The sequence below is a fragment of the Ovis canadensis genome, chromosome 4 (assembly GCF_042477335.2).
Source record: "Ovis canadensis isolate MfBH-ARS-UI-01 breed Bighorn chromosome 4, ARS-UI_OviCan_v2, whole genome shotgun sequence".
Taxonomy (NCBI): Eukaryota; Metazoa; Chordata; class Mammalia; order Artiodactyla; family Bovidae; genus Ovis; species Ovis canadensis.
The window spans coordinates 37,381,354-37,400,932 of NC_091248.1; the positions used below are offsets into that span (position 1 = coordinate 37,381,354).

Sequence of the window (19,579 nt, forward strand, 5' to 3'; positions counted from 1 at the left end):
TCTTTTCAAAATTAGGTTTTATTAATATAGTGGTGGTGGCTTAGTCTCTAAGTCATGTCTGACTCTTGCAACCACAGGGACTGTAGCCCACCAGGCTCCTCTGTCCAAGGGATTCCCCAGGCAAAGAAACTGGAGTGGGTTGCCAATTCCTTCTCCAGGGGATCTTCCTGACCCAGGAATCGAACCTGGGTCTCCTGCATTGCAGGCAGATTCTTTACCAACTGAGCTGTTGAGGCAAGCCCCTTGTTAATATGGTAATATCAAATTATCAGTCTAGAATACTAATTTTTCAGTTTTGTTTCTTCTCATACATTTAGAAGGCAAAGCTCCTCTGTCATGTCTTATATCACTACCTAGATTCTTAGTTAAACTGCATTATTAAAATTTACATACCAATTTAAGTTTTCTACTTACAGATTTCTTCATAAAACAGCAGAAAGTAGGACAGAAATAAGGCTCATACCTCTTGAACAGGGGACTAAGAAAATGATCTTTGTTTCATTCAGGGAGTTAGAGATGAGATACTTTTAAGTGATTAACATGACATAATGAAACAGCATCTTTGTGGAGTACTGCTAGCCCTTGATGTTTGATAGCAGGTTCATTAAGTGTTGTATGTTAGGAATTAGAATTTGTACTCTAAAAACAAGTGATGACTACATTATTAAGAAATTTCTGCAAATCACTAAGGCTTTTTCTATAGTTAGCTGCATTTTGCATATTACTTATAAGTCCTTGTCAGTGTTACACAGATTTACACATAGAATTCAACCATTTTCTCCAAATTATTATAACCCTTCATAATTATGTTAATATTTTAGTGTGTTTATGTCTAGTTAATTTTTTTAGGAAAAGTGAAAACTTAAAATTCTTCTTCTAAATAAAATTAGGAAAAATATAATGAATTTGAATTATGAGCATAAGACATAGTAGCACAGATACTTCAAGAATTATTTTTTCCAGCCTAAAAGAACAGAAATATGTATTTAAATTCAGTTTGATTAAAGACTATCTTAAAGTTTAGAAAGTTGAAAAGCACATTTCCTTTTAACAGTTAACATAGATTTATGTAGAAATTTTGGAAAAAAATGATATAACCCTCTCAACTAGCACTTGCTTAAGCACCACCAGAAAAATCATTATCTTTCTCAGTTCTTTCAATTTCTGTCATAAGAAGCATAGAGAACAGAACTATATATTTTGGTAATTAATTTCCTTAAGATAATGTTAGAAACATCATGTTCTTTAAAATATAAATGAATTTCAAGGTGAGCATGCTAGAGGATAATATTAATGGCATATGATTTATTGTGACAAGAGATCTGATCTGAAACACCATTATTAGGAGTACTTAAAAAAATCCATTTGCAAATTCCTGAACATATGAAAGTCTAGCTGAACCTGTATCAATGTTGAAATCTAGAAAGTTGTCCTTGTGAGTATGAAAGTGCTTGTGCACACTATCTGGCCTTCCTCCTCATATAAATTTATTAGAATATTTTCATATTCTGAATATGCTGCATTGTAGTCAGGGAATTACATAAATGCTCATAACACTGAGTGAAGACAATCTACAAAAGTACAGACTCAATAAATATGGATAGTTAACTTGGCAATATATATAATTTTAGGGCTGACTGTAACCTAAAAAAAATAGCGATAATTCACTGAGCAACTACTGATATAGCTGGCAGTCTTTGAACTCATACTAGAAACGTGTGAGCTGTGTCAGTATAGAAGGGATTTTCTATGTTATTACCATTCCAAATGAAATACTCCCTTTATATAAGCGAGAGTTACTTTTGACTTAAATTTACACTTAAACGTTTCAGTAAGATGCAATTTTACATCTTCTAATTTGGGATACATAAACACATTGTAGTCAGTGGCATCTAACCACATGTTAGGCAGTGAGCAATGTCATAGATTAGTACTGTAGTTAATAATAAAAAACCTAAATAGACATATATGAATAATAGAAGTCTTCATTATTAAAATAATTAAAATTATTCTGGAGGACAGAATTGATTAGCTTTGAAGGAGCATTATAAATACTGGCATTCTAATAAAGGCCATCAAACTTGAGCATCTCATATATTGATACACTGCTCTGTACTCTTCTCCTTTTTGCCTCCCATCGCACATGTCTCTCTGTTTCTCTGGTTTTCTCCACTCTCTCCCTTATCCTATCTCTGTTGAATAAGTTTGGAACAAAAATTTCCCCCTGTAAGCATATTTTAATGCATTGATGGGCTTTTAAACTGTAAATCTCCTATAGGGGTGCACTGCATGCAGTATTTCTCAAATAGTATCTTTTTGGCTTGAAACCTATTTTAATATATGAACATCAACACCTGAAAGACTCATAGAATGGCACTGGGGAAAGCATAAGAGAGTTGATTCTATAGTATGGCTTTATGTGCATTAACAAATGTGTTCATTTCCAGTATATTCAAGGTGGATCATCAAGTGCTAAAATACTTACAAGGTAAATGTAATTTTATTGTTACATCATTTTTACATAAATTTCATGAAATAAAATTAAATCTTATAAAATGAAAATGTATAGTCTAGATATAAATAAAAATGGTGTAAAGTTTTTAAGAAATTACTTTTGACTTAATTTTGTAATATAGATGGCATAAAATTAAAATACTGCAATAAAAATTCAGTATCCATCCCATCCATTTCTTTCCCTTTTCTAGAAGAAACCAAAGTTAAAAGATTTTTGCAAATCTTTCTAAAGATATTATATGCACATATATATATATATATTTATTACATACTTTTTTCCATTTTCCTTAAGACAAAATCACAGATGCTTGAACTATGAAAGAAAAAGTAAACCATAGCATCATGATTTATCATCTGTAGGGTAGGAAGATCTCAAGGTGATACCTGGGGTACATTTTAGAAATACATTTTCATATGTCTTGCTAAAACATTTAAATAGATCAATATAATGAAAAATTAGGTAGGATCTCACATGAAACTAATATGATAATTCTTATATAAAGAAGTACACTAAAGTCTATTGTTAAAACATCTAAAATAGATTTAAAATACATTCATTTATTATGGAATCACATGGAAGAAAATTATGTCAATCTCCTAGTGTATAACAAAACTGAAATAAACAGAGGAATTTCCAGTAGTTCTAAGTGTTCTATAACACTCATGGTATAATGTCAACCTAGCCAAATAGAGAGATCCCAGGGCCTTTGACTTTGAACATTAATATATAAATCACTTAAATATGTATATATAAATGTTGACTATTATTTTGTAACTGGGAAATGAACAAAGTAGAAATGGGTATAATTAAACAAAATACCCTTCTGCCCAAAATCTCCTGGGTAGTGGGATGGAGATGGCCATATTTCCTTCTAGAAATGGGGAAAATAACAAAGCCAATCTTTCTCAATTTCCCTGAAGATCAGCAAAAGTCAGTATCTACAATTCTGAGGAAATAATGTCTGTGTATTGTTACAGCAGCAAAACTAAGTTTGGCTTTCAAGGGCTTTTGCTTTGAAGAGAAAGTCTTTACCAGTAGTTTTTGTCAGCACTTATATTTCTCTGGTTTATTTTCCACTTAGCTGAAGCCAGTACAGGACTGATAGTACAAAAATTAGAGGTCTTATATGATACCTATGGAATGTACAGTTACTCAGCATGACCAAATCAGAGCCTCGCATTTCTCCTTCAGATTGAGGATGATCACCCCTCACATACTGGGCCATGAAAAGGCTTCCAGTGTATCCTAATAACTACTTTCACCTTATACTTGATATCTTTCTTCTCAGTATGAAAATGAACCAAAGATGACCACATTGTATTCCATATTCTAACCTCCCTAAAATTTAGCAAGGAAAATTAAATGTTTACATTTATGTCTTAATACTTATACACACGCCAAGCCCTATTCAGTCATTTATATGTTAAATGTTTTATATCATACAGTGACCCTTTTTATGACACAGTCCATCAACAGCAACCATAATTATAATGAATCATTTTTTCATCTTACCTACTATTGAATTTTTCTGGGTGTTTCTCTCTCATGATATGGAATCTGTGTGCAATGGAAGCATCCTAAGGAAAGAAAGAGAAACAAAAGACAGGACAGTTTATGATCCTAATATCTTGTGGAAACAATTAAAAGAGAAAAACTTAATGAACAATATTTTAAATTAACCTTTCCTAAAAAATACCATTGTCAAGAAGATATTGTGTAATTAGGCAGAAATGAGTAATATACATAAATTCTGCACAAGTATGAATTAGTCACTATTGGTTACTTTTCATATTTACTTCAAGGAATTAATTTCTATATAACGCATACACCTCATCTACATGCCTTTGGTCTATGCTTAAAGAATGTTTAAAATAGTTCATATGTACATAAATGTCAAAAATATTTAAAATTCTTGTTATACAAAAGCTAGAAAGATGGTGTCAGTGGAGAAATGATTGAGTGGAGAAGCTCCTAGTCTCATCTTTTGAGATTAATTATGGGTAAAAATATAATGTGAGTGTTTCTATTTAGTAAAGGTAAGTTTAATACATGACTTCAAAGTTTGCTAAGAATGTATTGGATATGTAGTTATTAACTGCTCATTTCACAAGCTACTTTCTGACTTATCTTGCTTACCAGAGAAAAATAACAAAGGGGAAATTTATTTTTGGAAAATTGGTGACAAGTGTAACTAAACTCTGAGATCCCAAATATACCAGTTCCACACCCTAATGGATGTTTCTTCCATTTAGGAAATGCTTTCAGAGTTTCTATGACACAGAATCACACAATATGTGAGACTGGTGGAATATTGTGATTCATGCTTCTCAACTTGCTGTTCTTTCTGACTTTTAATAGTTGTCTCTGTTATTCTAAGCAAGGAGATATTTTCCCTTTCTCCATCGACACATGATTAATCACTCCAATGAGAAACTAATATATTTACCAGTCATCTCAGAAGAAATGGGGCAATTTTGGTGAATAACTGTTAATTTTGTTTCCTAGTAGGGATAAAAGAAAAAGATAAACCAAACAGAAAGGAAATAAAGAAGCTGTGTATTTGAAAGAATCCTGAAAACACTAATCAAGGATTAAAAGTCTAATGAATGAAATGAAAAGGCTAATGTGCTTACTCATGCATAACAAAGCATTAGGCACAAGAGAGGGACCAATGCCCTCTGCAGATGGCAGACAGAGCGCTGCTTTCCCCCAAGATAGAGATGTGATAGAACTCTAAATGTTTGTGCATATTTTATCCTCTAAAAAATTGTTGAGTAATTGAATTAATCCATAAGAGTAAAGGACACAAAGGTATAGACAGATGTGTACGGAAACAACACTTGTACAATAAAAGTTATTGAAAAATTCTGTTTTGATATTCTGATATAATTTTGTTATACATACATGGTCAATTTCCTGGTTTACTAAGTATGAATATCAAGGTGTTTACTCTTATTAGTCCAGTAGCTTTAAAACTTAAAGTTTCTTCCTTTTAAAAAAATTTTCACTAATAACGCATAAAAATACATTTTAAATAAAGCAAAGTTCTGTTGCTATGGTATGAAATTATAGGAAAAATCTGAGTTGGGCTATTTATGGTGTATTATACAGCATTATCATTAATTAAATTTTAAAAATCTTTTATTTTGATTTTATCCCTAATCTGGTTCAAAATTGATTTGGAATACCTTATTATATAGTTAAATGCCTTCATCCAATAGACTATTTAAACAAACGTAAAGAAACATGAATCAAGTACTAAGAATGAATGGTCAAATTAGTTATCCACAGGGATATGATCAGTGAATTTACCTCTGCTTGAATTATTTGTTTCTAAGTTATAGAAGTGAAACTTTTAAAAGTAGATTGTTTCATAAGCATATATTTTTGCAATAATAGATCTCTTCCTTTCCAAAACAACATAAATAGGACAGATGGAGGGAGGCGGGGAGGAGAAGAGAAGAGAAAGGAGAGATCGGATCAAAAGACCATTTATGTAGACTGGACTATAACTGACTAAATTCCTAGAAATACAGAACAACACACAGCCAAAGATAAACTTAGCCTTAGCTCCTCTATTTCCAAGACACTCAGGCAATGAATCATGTGGGAAAGAGAGGGGGGGAAATAAAAGCTAGTGAAGAACACTGGCATGCCTTTTCCTTGTGTTGAATGGGTCCCACCACAAAGAGAGAGCTGGCATTGCTGACTAAAGGATGGGTAAGGGACAATGACAGCAGGTGTTCATTTGGATGAAAATTCAGACTAAATTCCCATGGGACCCTGTCCCTTTGGCATAACCCCAAGAGACTTCAAAGAGAACTGCCAAGCCCTGCAAACTTACCCAGCAGCCATATTTCAGGGACACTAAAGGTCTCTAAGAAGACCAAATAATAAAACACCGGCTTCCCAAGTGGCACAGTGGTAGAGAACCTCCCTGCCAATGCAGGAGATGTAAGCAACATGGGTCTCATCCCTGGGTCAGGAAGATTCCTTGGAGGAGGAAATAGCAACTCACTCCAGTATTCTTGTTTGGAAAATTCCATGGACAGAAGAGCCAGATGGGCTATAGTCGATGGGTTCACAAAAGAGCTGAACACTACTGAGTGTGCACACACACACAATGTTGGTTTTTTACATGAACTTTGCCCTTTCAGTCTCTATATATTACAGTTTTTTGGAAACAAAACCTAAACTGGCATCTCTTTCATATCCTAGAATGGTTAAATGTTGAGTTCAGACAGACTTTCACTTTCAAGACTTGTTACTTTGAGCAAATTACTTATTTACCATGAGTCACAGTTTTCTTATCTTTACAAGATACTAATACCACTTGATAAAAGTACTCTGGTGAGATATTTTTAGATTATTCTATATAACAATTGCAATAGTCTCCTGTATAACTGGGGTATTCATATATTCTACACCCACATTAGACTATTACTAAAAGTTAAAGAGAATGCTAAAAAATAGTTGAATTGGATAATTTTGAAAGATATATTTCAGTTCAGTTCAGCTCAGTTCAGTCGCTCAGTTGTGTCCAACTCTTTGCAATATATTTACTGACTCTCAATTTGGTTTTATTATTTCCTGAATTAAAAAAAATTTCATCTTAATTTAAAAAATAAAATCAGATAGAGGAAATAAAACTTATTGATCTTTTTTAAAGCAAAAAAAAATTAAATCTCATTAGGTTGATTTTCAAAGCAGAGTATTTTGTGTAGTACTTTATAATGTATATATATGTAAACATGTACATATGTGTGTGAATATATATGCATACATATATAAATGTATGTATATGTGTGTGTATATATATATATGTATATATATATATATACACACACTTGCATACAAATATATCAAAGAATTAGCTTCTTAGCCATATCTACCTTTAATACTCTGTACTGGTATTTCTCTAAAGACTGATTTTTTTCTTTTCCTATGAGAGCTTATTATTTTTTTAAAATATAAAGTTACCCTAAATCTCCAAAGTTGCATTTTAAGTTATGAAAGACTTGATTATTTTCTGTAGGTTATAAAATTTTAAATAGAGCAAACAAAATTGCTGAGATATTTATAAAAAGCAAACTCTACTAAGAAGACATTATCAATACTAATCTTCTACTTGAGGTATAAAATATACTTACCCAAATATTATCATAGGTACTATATTTTTAATTCATTTAAAGAATATTTCTCTGATAATTATTTTTACAAAACTTGACAAATAATTTATTTCTGAATATTATAGCAAAATAAACATTTTCTCAATTCCATTACAGTTTATGATAGAATATAAATCTAACCAATGACAAATGGATGTTATCAAGAGTTATTCCAAATGCAACCATAGAATTTAAAATTAAACTTTGTATACTAGATGAATTTTCATTGATTTCCTGAAATAGTTCAGTTCCTCCTTAGTTTTTGATGAATAAATGACTTCCTGTGTGTAAGCTTTTTCTTCTATAATAACTGCGATTTCTTCAAGAGCTTCAAAAGCTGAAATGTGTGATGTTCCATTTGTTATTTTTGGAATATTTTTCAAAGATTTTTAAATGAAATTTTGATGTATTATTTACATATAATAAAGTTTACCAATTTTAAGGGTACAATTAAATGTCTTGAGGAAGGTTTTAATAACTACTTTCAACAATCACGATACACAAAATTTCCATCACCCCAAAAGTTCCATAAGGCCCTTTGCGTTTATGTACTTTCATACATATATACACATACAAATCATTGATCTGCTGTCTTTATAGCTTGTCTGTTCTAATATTTCCTATAAATGGAAAGTACAAGTACTCTCATGTCTGGATTCTTTCATTTTACTATAATGTCTTTAAGATTCAGTCATTTGTTCCAATGTTGGGGGTTTCTCCCTTCTAATTGCTAAGTAGTGTTCTATTAAATAAGTATACCACAATCTGTTTATTCATTAATTGCTGACATTTGGCTTTTATGCATAAAATTGCTATGAACTTTTGAGCACAGTTCTTTTTGTATACATATGTGATTACGCCTCTTTGTAAAAACTTAGGAATGAGACTGCTGTGTAAGATGGTATGAGTACATTTAACTTCATATTTTTTAAAAAACTTATTTTTCAAAGTACTTGCACCATTTTGCATTCCTACTGGTAAAGTATGTGAGTTCCAGTTACTCCACATCTTTACCAATACTCCACATCTACAGTCACTCTTGATAGGCTTTTCAAATTTTACCCTCCTAAGATCCGGTCCCATCACTTCATGGGAAATAGATGGGGAAACAGTGGAAACAGTGTCAGACTTTATTTTTTTGGGCTCCAAAATCATTGCAGATGGTGATTGCAGCCATGAAATTAAAAGACGCTTACTCCTTGGAAGAAAAGTTATGACCAACCTAGATAGTATATTCAAAAGCAGAGACATTACTTTGCCAACTAAGGTCCGTCTAGTCAAGGCTATGGTTTTTCCTGTGGTCATGTAAAGCAAGAGTCGGACTGTGAAGACAGCTGAGTGCCGAAGAATTGATGCATTTGAACTGTGGTGTTGGAGAAGACTCTTGAGAGTCCCTTGGACTGCAAGGAGATCAAACCAGTCCATTCTGAAGGAGATCAGCCCTGGGATTTCTTTGGAGGGAATGATGCTAAAGCTGAAACTCCAGTACTTTGGCCACCTCATGAGAAGAGTTGACTCATTGGAAAAGACTCTGATGCTGGGAGGGATTGGGGGTAGGAGGAGAAGGGGACGACTGAGGATGAGATGGCTGGATGGCATCACGGACTTGATGGACCTGAGTCTGAGTGAACTCCGGGAGTTGGTGATGGACAGGGAGTCCTGGCATGATGCGATTCATGGGGTTGCAAAGAGTCGGACACGACTGAGCGACTGAACTGAACTGAACTGAAGAAATGATATTCTGTTTTAGAGCGTTAACCCTTATTGAGTCACACTATCTGCTTCAGTACAAGGGTCTGTCAATTCTGGTAAAATTATAGGATTTCAAAGCTCTGGTACAGATTTAATAAATGCTTCAAGCTTTATCGCAATTTATTCAATCTCACAGCTTTTAGTATATCTTCTCAGCTTTGTTATATTCAACAATTAGAAAATAGCAATGAGCACTCTGAAAGTCCATTTGTGCATTCAACTCAACACTCATCCCATGCACAACCTCAAGGATTTCAAAGGATTTTTTTTTTTTAATTCCTTCAAAAGATATTCAGAGAATATCTTAGGGTATCTCTTTTTAAAGAACTTGAGCTCTCAAATTGATTATGATCTTTTTCTTTGGTAAAAGTGAAGTAAAATTGTTAGTTGCTTCAGTCTGTCCAACTCTTTGAAACCCTATGACTATAGCCCTAGAGGTTCCTCTGTCCATGGGATTCTCCAGGCAAGGATACTGCAATGGGTTGTTGTGCCCTCCTCTAGGGGATCTTTCATACCCAGGGACTGATATGCAGCATTAGTTAGTTAGTTAGTTGCTCAGTCATGTCCAGCTCTTTGCAATCCCATGTACTGTAACCTGCCAGCCTTTTCTGTCCATGGAATTATCCAGGCAAGAATATTGGAGTGGGTAGCCATTCTCTTCTCCAAGGGATCTTCTGGACCCAGGCAATGAACCTGGTCTCCTGCATGGCAGGCAGATTCTGTACCATCTGAGCCACCAGGGAAGCTCATATACTTTAAATAAAAGCAATATTAAAAATTTCAGTGTATAAAAAAGTATATAAAATGTGAAAGAACCACCTTTCCCCAATTTTAATTCTGACAGATAATAACCAAGGTCCTTTCTCATGCATCATTTGAAAACAGCCTATCTAAAAAGCATAAATGTATGAAAATACATATGCACAACTGCATATTTAGAAAATAGAATTATACACACTGTGCTGAAACTGGGATTTCTTTTTTCACATATCAATAAAGCATATACATATCCAGGAAACAAGAATTTTCCTTATTTTTTTAATTCTAGTAGCCTATTGTCCTTAATAGATGTGCTATTATTTATGCAGCTATCTCCTATTTGTAGTGGTTTGGGTTTACTATTTTGCTACCAAGATTAATATTATTTAATGTTTTGTTACCAAATTCTATACAACCTTCATGCATCTCCTGTGAATATATATTTACAACAAATACTCAGAAATGGAATTCCTGGCTGAAAGTGTAGGTAAGTATTATGTTTTATTGTGTAGTGAAAAATTACTCTCCAAAAGGTTAACACATTCTCACTAACAGTGTCTAACGTGACTAATCATCATTAGGTTTATCAACTTCTGAATTTGATGGGCTAAAAAATATGACACAATTGTTTAAATAAAGTTTTGTCATTGTTGATTGAAGTTGATGATCTTTTCATATGCTTTTGTTTATATTTATTCGTTTGTGGACTACCTACTTAAGTACATTATCCATTTTGTCTGTGTACATTAAGAAACTATTTATGTTAATAACCATAGTGAGGAAATAGTACTTACATAGTTACTACTACTGAAGCACTGTTTTAAAGCTTTATATGTAGTATTTCATTTAACCCCATAAAAAATTTTATGAGCTAGCTATTGTTTTATAGCATTACAAATTAGGAAATAGGATTACAGAGTTTTTAATCATCCCAGACCATATAAGAAAGGGCTATGGAATTAACAGTTGAATACAAGAAGCATCTTTAGAATGCAGGCATTTCATGCCTTTTTTTCTAGTATAGAAAAAGTCATGCATTGCAAATATTTCACAAGTTTGTTTTCTTTTTTACCTTGTAGAGTTTAAACTATTTATATTTCAGTTATATCAAAATTTTCTGAGTTTTGAGTCATGCTTAGAAATCTCTTTCTTTTCTCCAATTTAGGAATAATATTACTTTTTGTATATCTTGGCCATTATGACTTCATAGTTTACAGTGTAATATCTGAATCATTTCATATTATTTTGGCATAAGAGTTAAGCAGAAATCTTGCTGAATTTTTGCCAAAAGACATATTATTTATGTTAATACGAGTTTGTCAACAGTTCATTTCTCTCTTTGTTTGAAAGACAAAACTTATATATAATAAGTGTCCATCTCTGCATTTCTCTGTTACTCTGAACCAGTATACCAAATTACTTTAATTATTGTAATTCTATAATCAATTTTCATATTTGTTGGGCAAGGGTCATATTCCTCATTTAACTCTTTTAAAAATGTATGATTATTTAAAAGATTTGATAAAATTTGACATCATTTTTATTCACATTACCTTGCTATGAATATTCAGCTAAAATCTTTGGGTTTTGCAATTAGATCTGACTTGATAGATAAATTTTGGAAGAACTAGAATGTTTTATAATATTATGTTCTATTTTTTAAGATATATTTCTCTGCTTACTATATTTTCTCATATGATTTTTAGTAGGGTCCAAAATTTTCTTCACATTAAGTCCAATATATTTTTATTAATTTCATACATACTTATCTTACTTTTGTATTTACCATAAGATGATTCTTTATTATTTTGTCTTTTTAACTGGCTATCTTTTATATAGAAACATTTTCATTATTTATTATTAATCTTTTTTAAAATTTTATTATTTATTTATTTATTATTTTACTTTACAATACTGTATTGGTTTTGCCATACATTGACATGAATCCATCACGGGTATACATGAATTCCCAATCCTGAATTGGGAATCCTCACCTCTCTCCCCATATCATCTCTCTGGGTCATCCCAGTGCACCAGCCCCAAGCATCCTGTATCCTGCATCGAACCTAGACTGGCAATATGTTTCTTACATGATAGTATACATGTTTCAATGCCATTCTCCCAAATCATCCCACCCTCTCCCTCTCCCACAGAGTCCAAAAGTCTGTTCTATACATCTGTGTCTCTTTTGCTGTCTTGCATACAGGGTCATCATTGCCATCTTTCTAAATTCCATATATACGCCTTAGAATACTGTATTGGTGTTTTTCCTTCTGGCTTACTTCACTCTGTATAATCGGCTCCAGTTTCATCCACCTCATTAGAACTGATTCAAATGTATTCTTTTTAATGGCTGAGTAATACTCCATTGTGTATATGTACCACAGCTTTCTTATCCATTCACCTGCTGATGGACATCTAGGTTGTTTCCATGTCCTGGCTATTATCAACAGTGCTGCGATGAACATTGGGGTACACATGTCTCTTTCAATCCTGGTTTCCTCAGTGTATATGCCCAGCAGTGGGACTGCTGGGTCATAAGGCAGTTCTATTTCCAGTTTTTTAACAAATCTCCACACTGTTCTCCATAGTGGGTGTACTAGTTTGCATTCCCACCAACAGTGTAAGAGGGTTCCCTTTTCTCCACACTCTCTCCAGCATTTATTGCTTGTAGACTTTTGGATCGCAACCATTCTGACTGATGTGAAATGGTATCTCATAATTCTGTTATTTTATATGGTTCCCTTCAATTGATTCATTTTTTCTTGGAACATAGCCCTACCATCTATAAACATTCTCCAGCTCCTTTCAGACATTTCCACCTCTAAGTCTTTTTTCTTATCTAATGGCTTTACATAGTACAGCCAGAACAATACCAAATGGAAATGCTGGTACACATTTTGCATATTTAATTTAATAATAATATATGTAATGTGTTGTTATTACTCAAAATTCTTGCTTCACTTTTGAGAAATTATGTTTTTATCAGAATTAGAGATGTTTTATTCAGTTATATTTTATTAAGAGTTTGTTTCCCTTTCTTGCTTTATTTTTCTTTAATACCAATTATCATCTTACACACAGCATGCTAACACAATATGACAGGCTATGTATTTGTCTTTTGCAGCTTTTTTATCATCTTCTCCTCTTAAGCACCGTGCAAGGTGATGAAAGCTCAGTGAGTATACACATTTTCTACCTGCCTGATTCACTTTCATACCACAGAATTGGAAATCGTATCATTTTACTAGCCTACGAAAGATCAAGTACTCAAATTGTGATTGACTGAATGGACGAATTATTAAAATAATCACCAGATACTGACTGACGATAGCAGAGAGGTTAAGAACTTGGACTCTGGAGTTAAACTGCCTGGGTTTGAGACCTGCTGCAAACTTAACTGGATCTTTGACATTAAAAAGTTGCTTAGGCTATCACTGTTTCTAATTTCCTATTTCTAAAATAGGAATGATACTAGCACTACCTGCTTTACTATGAAGACATGGATGTTCTAATAAAATAGTGCCTGACATTATAAAGCAAGCAAATAAATGCTAGCTCTTATTATTACAGAAATATATTTATCACTTTGAGAGTCACATGATTTTCTCTTTTGGTTTACTGGTATAGTAAATGAAATAAATTCCTATATGCATTAGATGAAGTACTTATGAGACAGTTGGGCTTTGGTATTTAAAACTTTGTGGACTTCAGAAAAGTTACACTATGCATAAAAGATAAATTAAATAACAAACCCAAAGGGTCAGGAACAACATGTTGTAAAATTCACATATTTCTGTACTAGGACATATGGATATTGACTTAAAGAAAGATAAATCAACACTGCAAAGAATATGCCAGTTCAGATTATACATCTCACAAAGTAAATAATGAAAATATTAGTTTTCTGAGCTTTGTTAGGTTTTGAAGTTTTAAATAAGTGATTACAGTCCATAATATATTACCCATCTGCAGTTAACAATCTGTGTTCTCCTGACACTCTTTACCTGAATATCTGAAATATACAACATATTTCCTGTTAATATTTCATTTGAGAACATTACATCAATAGCTACAGACAAGATTATTTCATAGGCAGATTTTTGTCAGATATTGATATTCATTGTGTTGGCTTAATAAAGGGAATCAGGTTTCCATTTTATGGTTCACAATAGTTAATAAAGCAAAGAGTTTGTTCTTTGAAGGGTTTAAAGGACTATGTATGAATTACTGGCCTAGCAGTTTTTGGAAGAAGCAACATTATGACAACTTTTAAAATTTCTGTGATTTACTTAGGTTTTCTCTTTACATGTAAGTCAGTATTTTTCATGATGTCTTCTGTAGTAGGCTGAAAGGTGGCCACCTAATTCCTAGAAGGCATTAAAACCTAATTCCTACAACCTTGTAAACTTCTTGCAGATGTTTCCAACTCAAGTATTGATATTCCTTGGGGTCGATGACCCTGTGCTATCTTGCCCTTTCTTTCAAGCAGGAATGTTTAACTATTATACTGTGTTTGTTTCATCACCATAGAAAGCAGTTAACTTGGTTTCTAGTTTTATACAATAAATAATTTTTTATGAGTCTCATCTATAACTGATTCTGATGATTTAGAAGATGGGATTTGGTACTGTGAGGTGATGACATTTACATGAGATTTCTGACTACAGGTGTGATTAAAACAGTCATAAAATAATAAAGTATGTCTGAAGATTCTCCAAGCCAGGCTCAAAATTCTCTAAGCCACACTTCAACAGTACATGAACCCAGAACTTCCAGATGTTCAAGCTGGATTTAGAAAAGGCCAAACCAGAGATCAAATTGCCGACATCCATTGTATCACCAAAAAACCAAGATAGTTTCAGAAAAAAGATCTACTTTTGCTTTATTAACTAAGATAAAGCCTTTGACTGTGTGGATCACAATAAACTGTGGAAAATTCTTCAAGAGATGGGAATACCAGACCACCTGATCTGCCTCCTGAGAAACCTGTATGCAGGTCAAGAAGCAATAGTTAGTCCTGTGCATGAAACAAAGGACTGGTTCCTTTGAATCAGTCTTATGAAAGGAGTAGGTCAAGGTTGTACATTGTCACCCTGCTTATTTAACTTTTATGTAGAGCACATCATGTGAAACGCCAGGCTGGATGAATCACAAGTGAGAATCAAGACGGCTGGGAGAAATATCAACAACCTCAGATATGTAGATGATACCACTTTAATGGCAGAGAGTGAACTAAAGAGCCTCTTGATGAAGGTGAAAGAGGAGAGTGAAAAAGCTGGCTGAAAACACAGCTTTCAAAAAACAAAGATCATGGCATCTGGTCCCCCATCACTTCTTGACAAACAGATGGGGAAAAAGTGCAAACAGTAACAGATTTTATTCTCTTGAGCTCTAAAATCATTGTGGACAGTGACTGCAGCCATGAAATTAAAAGATGTTTGCTCCTTGGAAGAAAGCTACGAGAAACCTAGGCAGCGTATTAAAAAGCAGAGACATCACTCTGCTGACAAAGGTTCATATAGTCAAAACTATGTTTTTTCCAGTACTCATGTATGGATGTGAGAGTTGGACCATAAAGAAGGCTGAGCACCAAAGAATTGATGCTTTTGAACTGTGCTATTGCAGAAGACTCTTGCGAGTCCCTTGGACTGCAAGGAGATCAAACCAGTCAGTCTTAAAGGACATGAACCCTGAATATTCATTGGAAGGATTGATGCTGAAGCTGAAAGTCCAATACTTTGATCACCTGATGCAAAGGGACAATTCAATGGAAAAGACTCTGATGCTTGAAGGACTGAGGGCAAGAGGAGATGGGGGCAACAGAGGATAAGATGGTTAGATGGCATCACTGACTCAATGGACATGAGGTTGAGCAAACTTAGAGAGATAGTGAAGGACAGGGAAGTATGGCATGCTGCAGTTCATGGTGTCACAGAGAGTAAGACATTATTTGGTGCCTGAACAACAGCAACAACAATGCCATGTGAATCTATAAGCTAAATACTATGGTAAAGAAAACAGTGAAGTTTCATCAGTTTGTATAACCTACCATAGGTTACCAAGTTGGAATAGTCACACACAGAGACACATACACACAGGAAAAAGTAATCCACTGTCTCTAAAGGCCAATTGCTTCCAAAATAATTCTAGCTTTATTAAAGAATGATTTCCAAATATGACTATATTCTTTATGTCTGAAAAATGATACTAAGAAATGGTTGATTTCAATAAGGTACCTGGAAGTGACAGTGTATGTTCTTAGTTAGTCTGTCTTAGAGGACAAGCTCACTGGAGTACTGCACTATATTTCATTTCCTGTCCTCTTTCCCATTCCTGTCCCTCCACCTTCTCTTTCCTATCTATCTGTCATCATTCTCTGTCTTCTTAATACACACATACTAAAAGTCCCTTAGGTAGATTTCATCTTTATTTTTCTCCAAGATATTCCTTTCCTAGAACAGTATACCTACCCATGGCATTTGGTTCTAATAGGGTTAATCTGGTCTGTGGCAGATGCCACCTTATGCCTTTCCAATATATATTTCCGTCCTCTTTTTAACCAATGGAACTCTCATCTCATCTGGGCAGCTGTGTACCCACCCAGCTAATAAACACATGATCAAGCAAGAAGCAAGCACACCCTAAATCCTCAAGGTTCCTCTTTATGGCAAAGAACTGTGATCTAGATATAGTTTCTTTCCATCCTTGAATACCACCACCACCACCACCAATTTAATCACAGGAAATTGGGTGTAATTCCTAAGAGGTATAAGCAGATAACTTGAAAACATAAGGATAAAAGTCTCTGCTGAAAATTGTAAAGGAAAAAAATAAGAAGCCTGATTCTTTAAAACATCTTGATGGTCATAGTAGCACCTGAACACCAGATATCCCGCCCAAAAAAAAAAAAAAAAAAAAAGGATCCCCTGATTTGTCATTTTGTAATTGCTTCATAAAGTCAAATACAATAGAAGAAAACACAGGTGATAACTTCCTAAGCAACTCATTCCTCTGAAAACAAAATGACAATTCAAGTGAAAATGTTAGCCACTCAGTCGTATCCAACTCTTTGAAACTCCACGGACTGTAGCCTGCCAATCTCCTTTGTCTATGGAATTTTCCAGCGAGAATCCTGGAGTGGGTTGCCATTTTCTACTCCAAGGGATCTTTCCAACCCAGGGATCAAACCTGAGTCTCCTGCATTGCAGTCAGATTCTTTACAGCCTGAGCCATCAGGGAGCAACTTGTTCCTCTGAAAACATGACAGGGAGTCTGCAAATTCTGTCATGGTGATTTCTGGGAAATATTTCCCTCAACTATTTTTCCTTATGTGTAAAATTCAAACTGCTATATTTGTACAGAGATATGATTTCTAAAGGACTTCTGGAAAATTATCTATTTTGACTCCATTCATTTTACAAAATTAGGTATTTGCCTTTTTTGACAGAAAAGACAGATACTAATATCTTTATTTCAGAATGAAAAGATCTACCTGGGTGTAATGGCCCTTCCTGAGGTGATACACCTAACCAGATGGACAAATGACTTCAGTCTTTCATCCCCCAGTCCGTTGCTCATGGTGTGACCCCCTTATTTAATTCAGCAATATGGACAGGTCACTTAATGTTCCTTTTGATCACATTCTTTTCAAGAGGTATTTCACCATTAACTGCTGTTAATGCTATCAGCATATTTCCTAAAACAACTATTATTATTTAGAGAATCAGGAGACACTGCTTGCATCCATAACTCTATTTGCAGTGTAACAGTAAGCTTCATTTAATTAATGATGTATTTCCTAGGTGAGTCTGGGAAACAAAATGAAGTTGACTGGTAGTCATTAAATAAATAAATTTGCCCTTATTATTTGTCCTCAAGAACAAATGTAACATTAGCTGTCCTTTCCTATAATTATATTCACTCCTTGAAGAGAATAAAATCGGTAAGTCAGTAGCTTCAGACCATAATCAGAGATGCCTGATTCATCTAAGGTAGAAGAACTTGACCAAAATCCCTTACCCAAGATACCTTTTGCCTTAGTGCTACAAAGAACATCATACAAAGCGACTACAGACCTCCCACAAAAGTAAGCTAGTGAGGATAAAGGGCTATAACATTACTGTTATGAATTAGTAATATTGGTAAGTAAATTTGCAAGAGATTTCAGAGAGAAAAGTACTTTCCTTCTAACATAATAATTAAAAAAAGTTTACTCAATATCTAAGAAAAGTTAAAATTATAAGGGAAAGTTGTCCTTTCCGTCTGTCACACAACTCCAAAACAAAATTGTTTGTCCTACAAAAGATTTATCATAGTGACAAATAAAGACATGTAACCCTTACATGTTTTAATGTATAAAACACTAATTGTGATAGGATACACTGTAAACACCCAAGAACTTACAACTTCCTTCTCTGATGTTTGCCCCCTTCTTTTTCTCTTTCTCTATTACAAATGGAAAGTTCAGACACCTCTTAAATTGAATTTTGGAGGAAAGCACTATTAGACAAATAATTCCATTTCTTATGAGATATCTAAAAGAGTCAACTTAATAGAATCAAACAGTGGAATGGTGGTTGTCAGGGGCTGGGGAGAGGGAAAAACAAAGTTACTAATTCAAGGGCATAAACTGTCAGTCAAATAATATGAATAAACTTTAGAGATTTGCTGAACAACACTGTACCTGAGTCTGTATATACTGGACACTTTAAATTTTCTTAAGAGGCTGAATCTCAGTGGTTTTTTTTTTTTTTACCATAATAAAACAACATAAAAATAATTACAATACCCAGAGAGAGGATATAATATCTGAATGGGAATATAATACATCTGATGCACACCTTGTGGGGCTGTGTCATCAAAAAGAATGCAAGGATGAAGAAGGCAACATAATGCAAGGGAAACCGTTGAGTGCTGTTGGAACTGGGGAGTTTAGAGGTGCCGCCTATGGGGTCACACAGTTGAACACGACTGAAGCGACTTAGCAGCAGCAGCAGAGATGAGTTCATATGAGTTGTGTTCAAGGAAAATAATTCTGTTTGGCTCAACCTTTAAACTGAACTTTACTCCAAAATAAGTTAGTTGGTCTACAGTTTTTAACTGAATGACTTTGACCTTTTGGACATATTAGACATTCTTACTCTTTTCACACCTGTGAAGGTGGACTTATTACCTATAACACGCACATACACACAAAGAGACACACACACACAGACACACACAGACACACACACAGAGCTAACCAAAGAAACTTTCCAAATATACCAGTTCTCTTCCGCTCTAACACAGGTCCCCTTCATCCAATCCAAGATCAGCCCCCAAACCCATGCTTAGATCCTATCTCTTATCGACCTCTTAAGAATCACAATACCTCAGGAGTTTA

The 19,579-nt window shown here is 34.0% G+C and overlaps 1 protein-coding gene across 7 annotated transcripts in view; it reads right to left on the reverse strand.

The window, feature by feature from the left end:
* The window catches only part of DGKB (diacylglycerol kinase beta), an 877,599-nt gene that overhangs the window by 389,332 nt on the left and 468,688 nt on the right, over positions 1-19,579 (reverse strand). For all 7 annotated transcript variants that reach the window (XM_069587582.1, XM_069587580.1, XM_069587583.1 and 4 more), the window contains one exon: positions 4,028-4,092. In XM_069587582.1, coding sequence (XP_069443683.1) covers positions 4,028-4,092 — 65 coding nt within the window. The remainder of the gene's footprint in view (positions 1-4,027; positions 4,093-19,579) is intronic.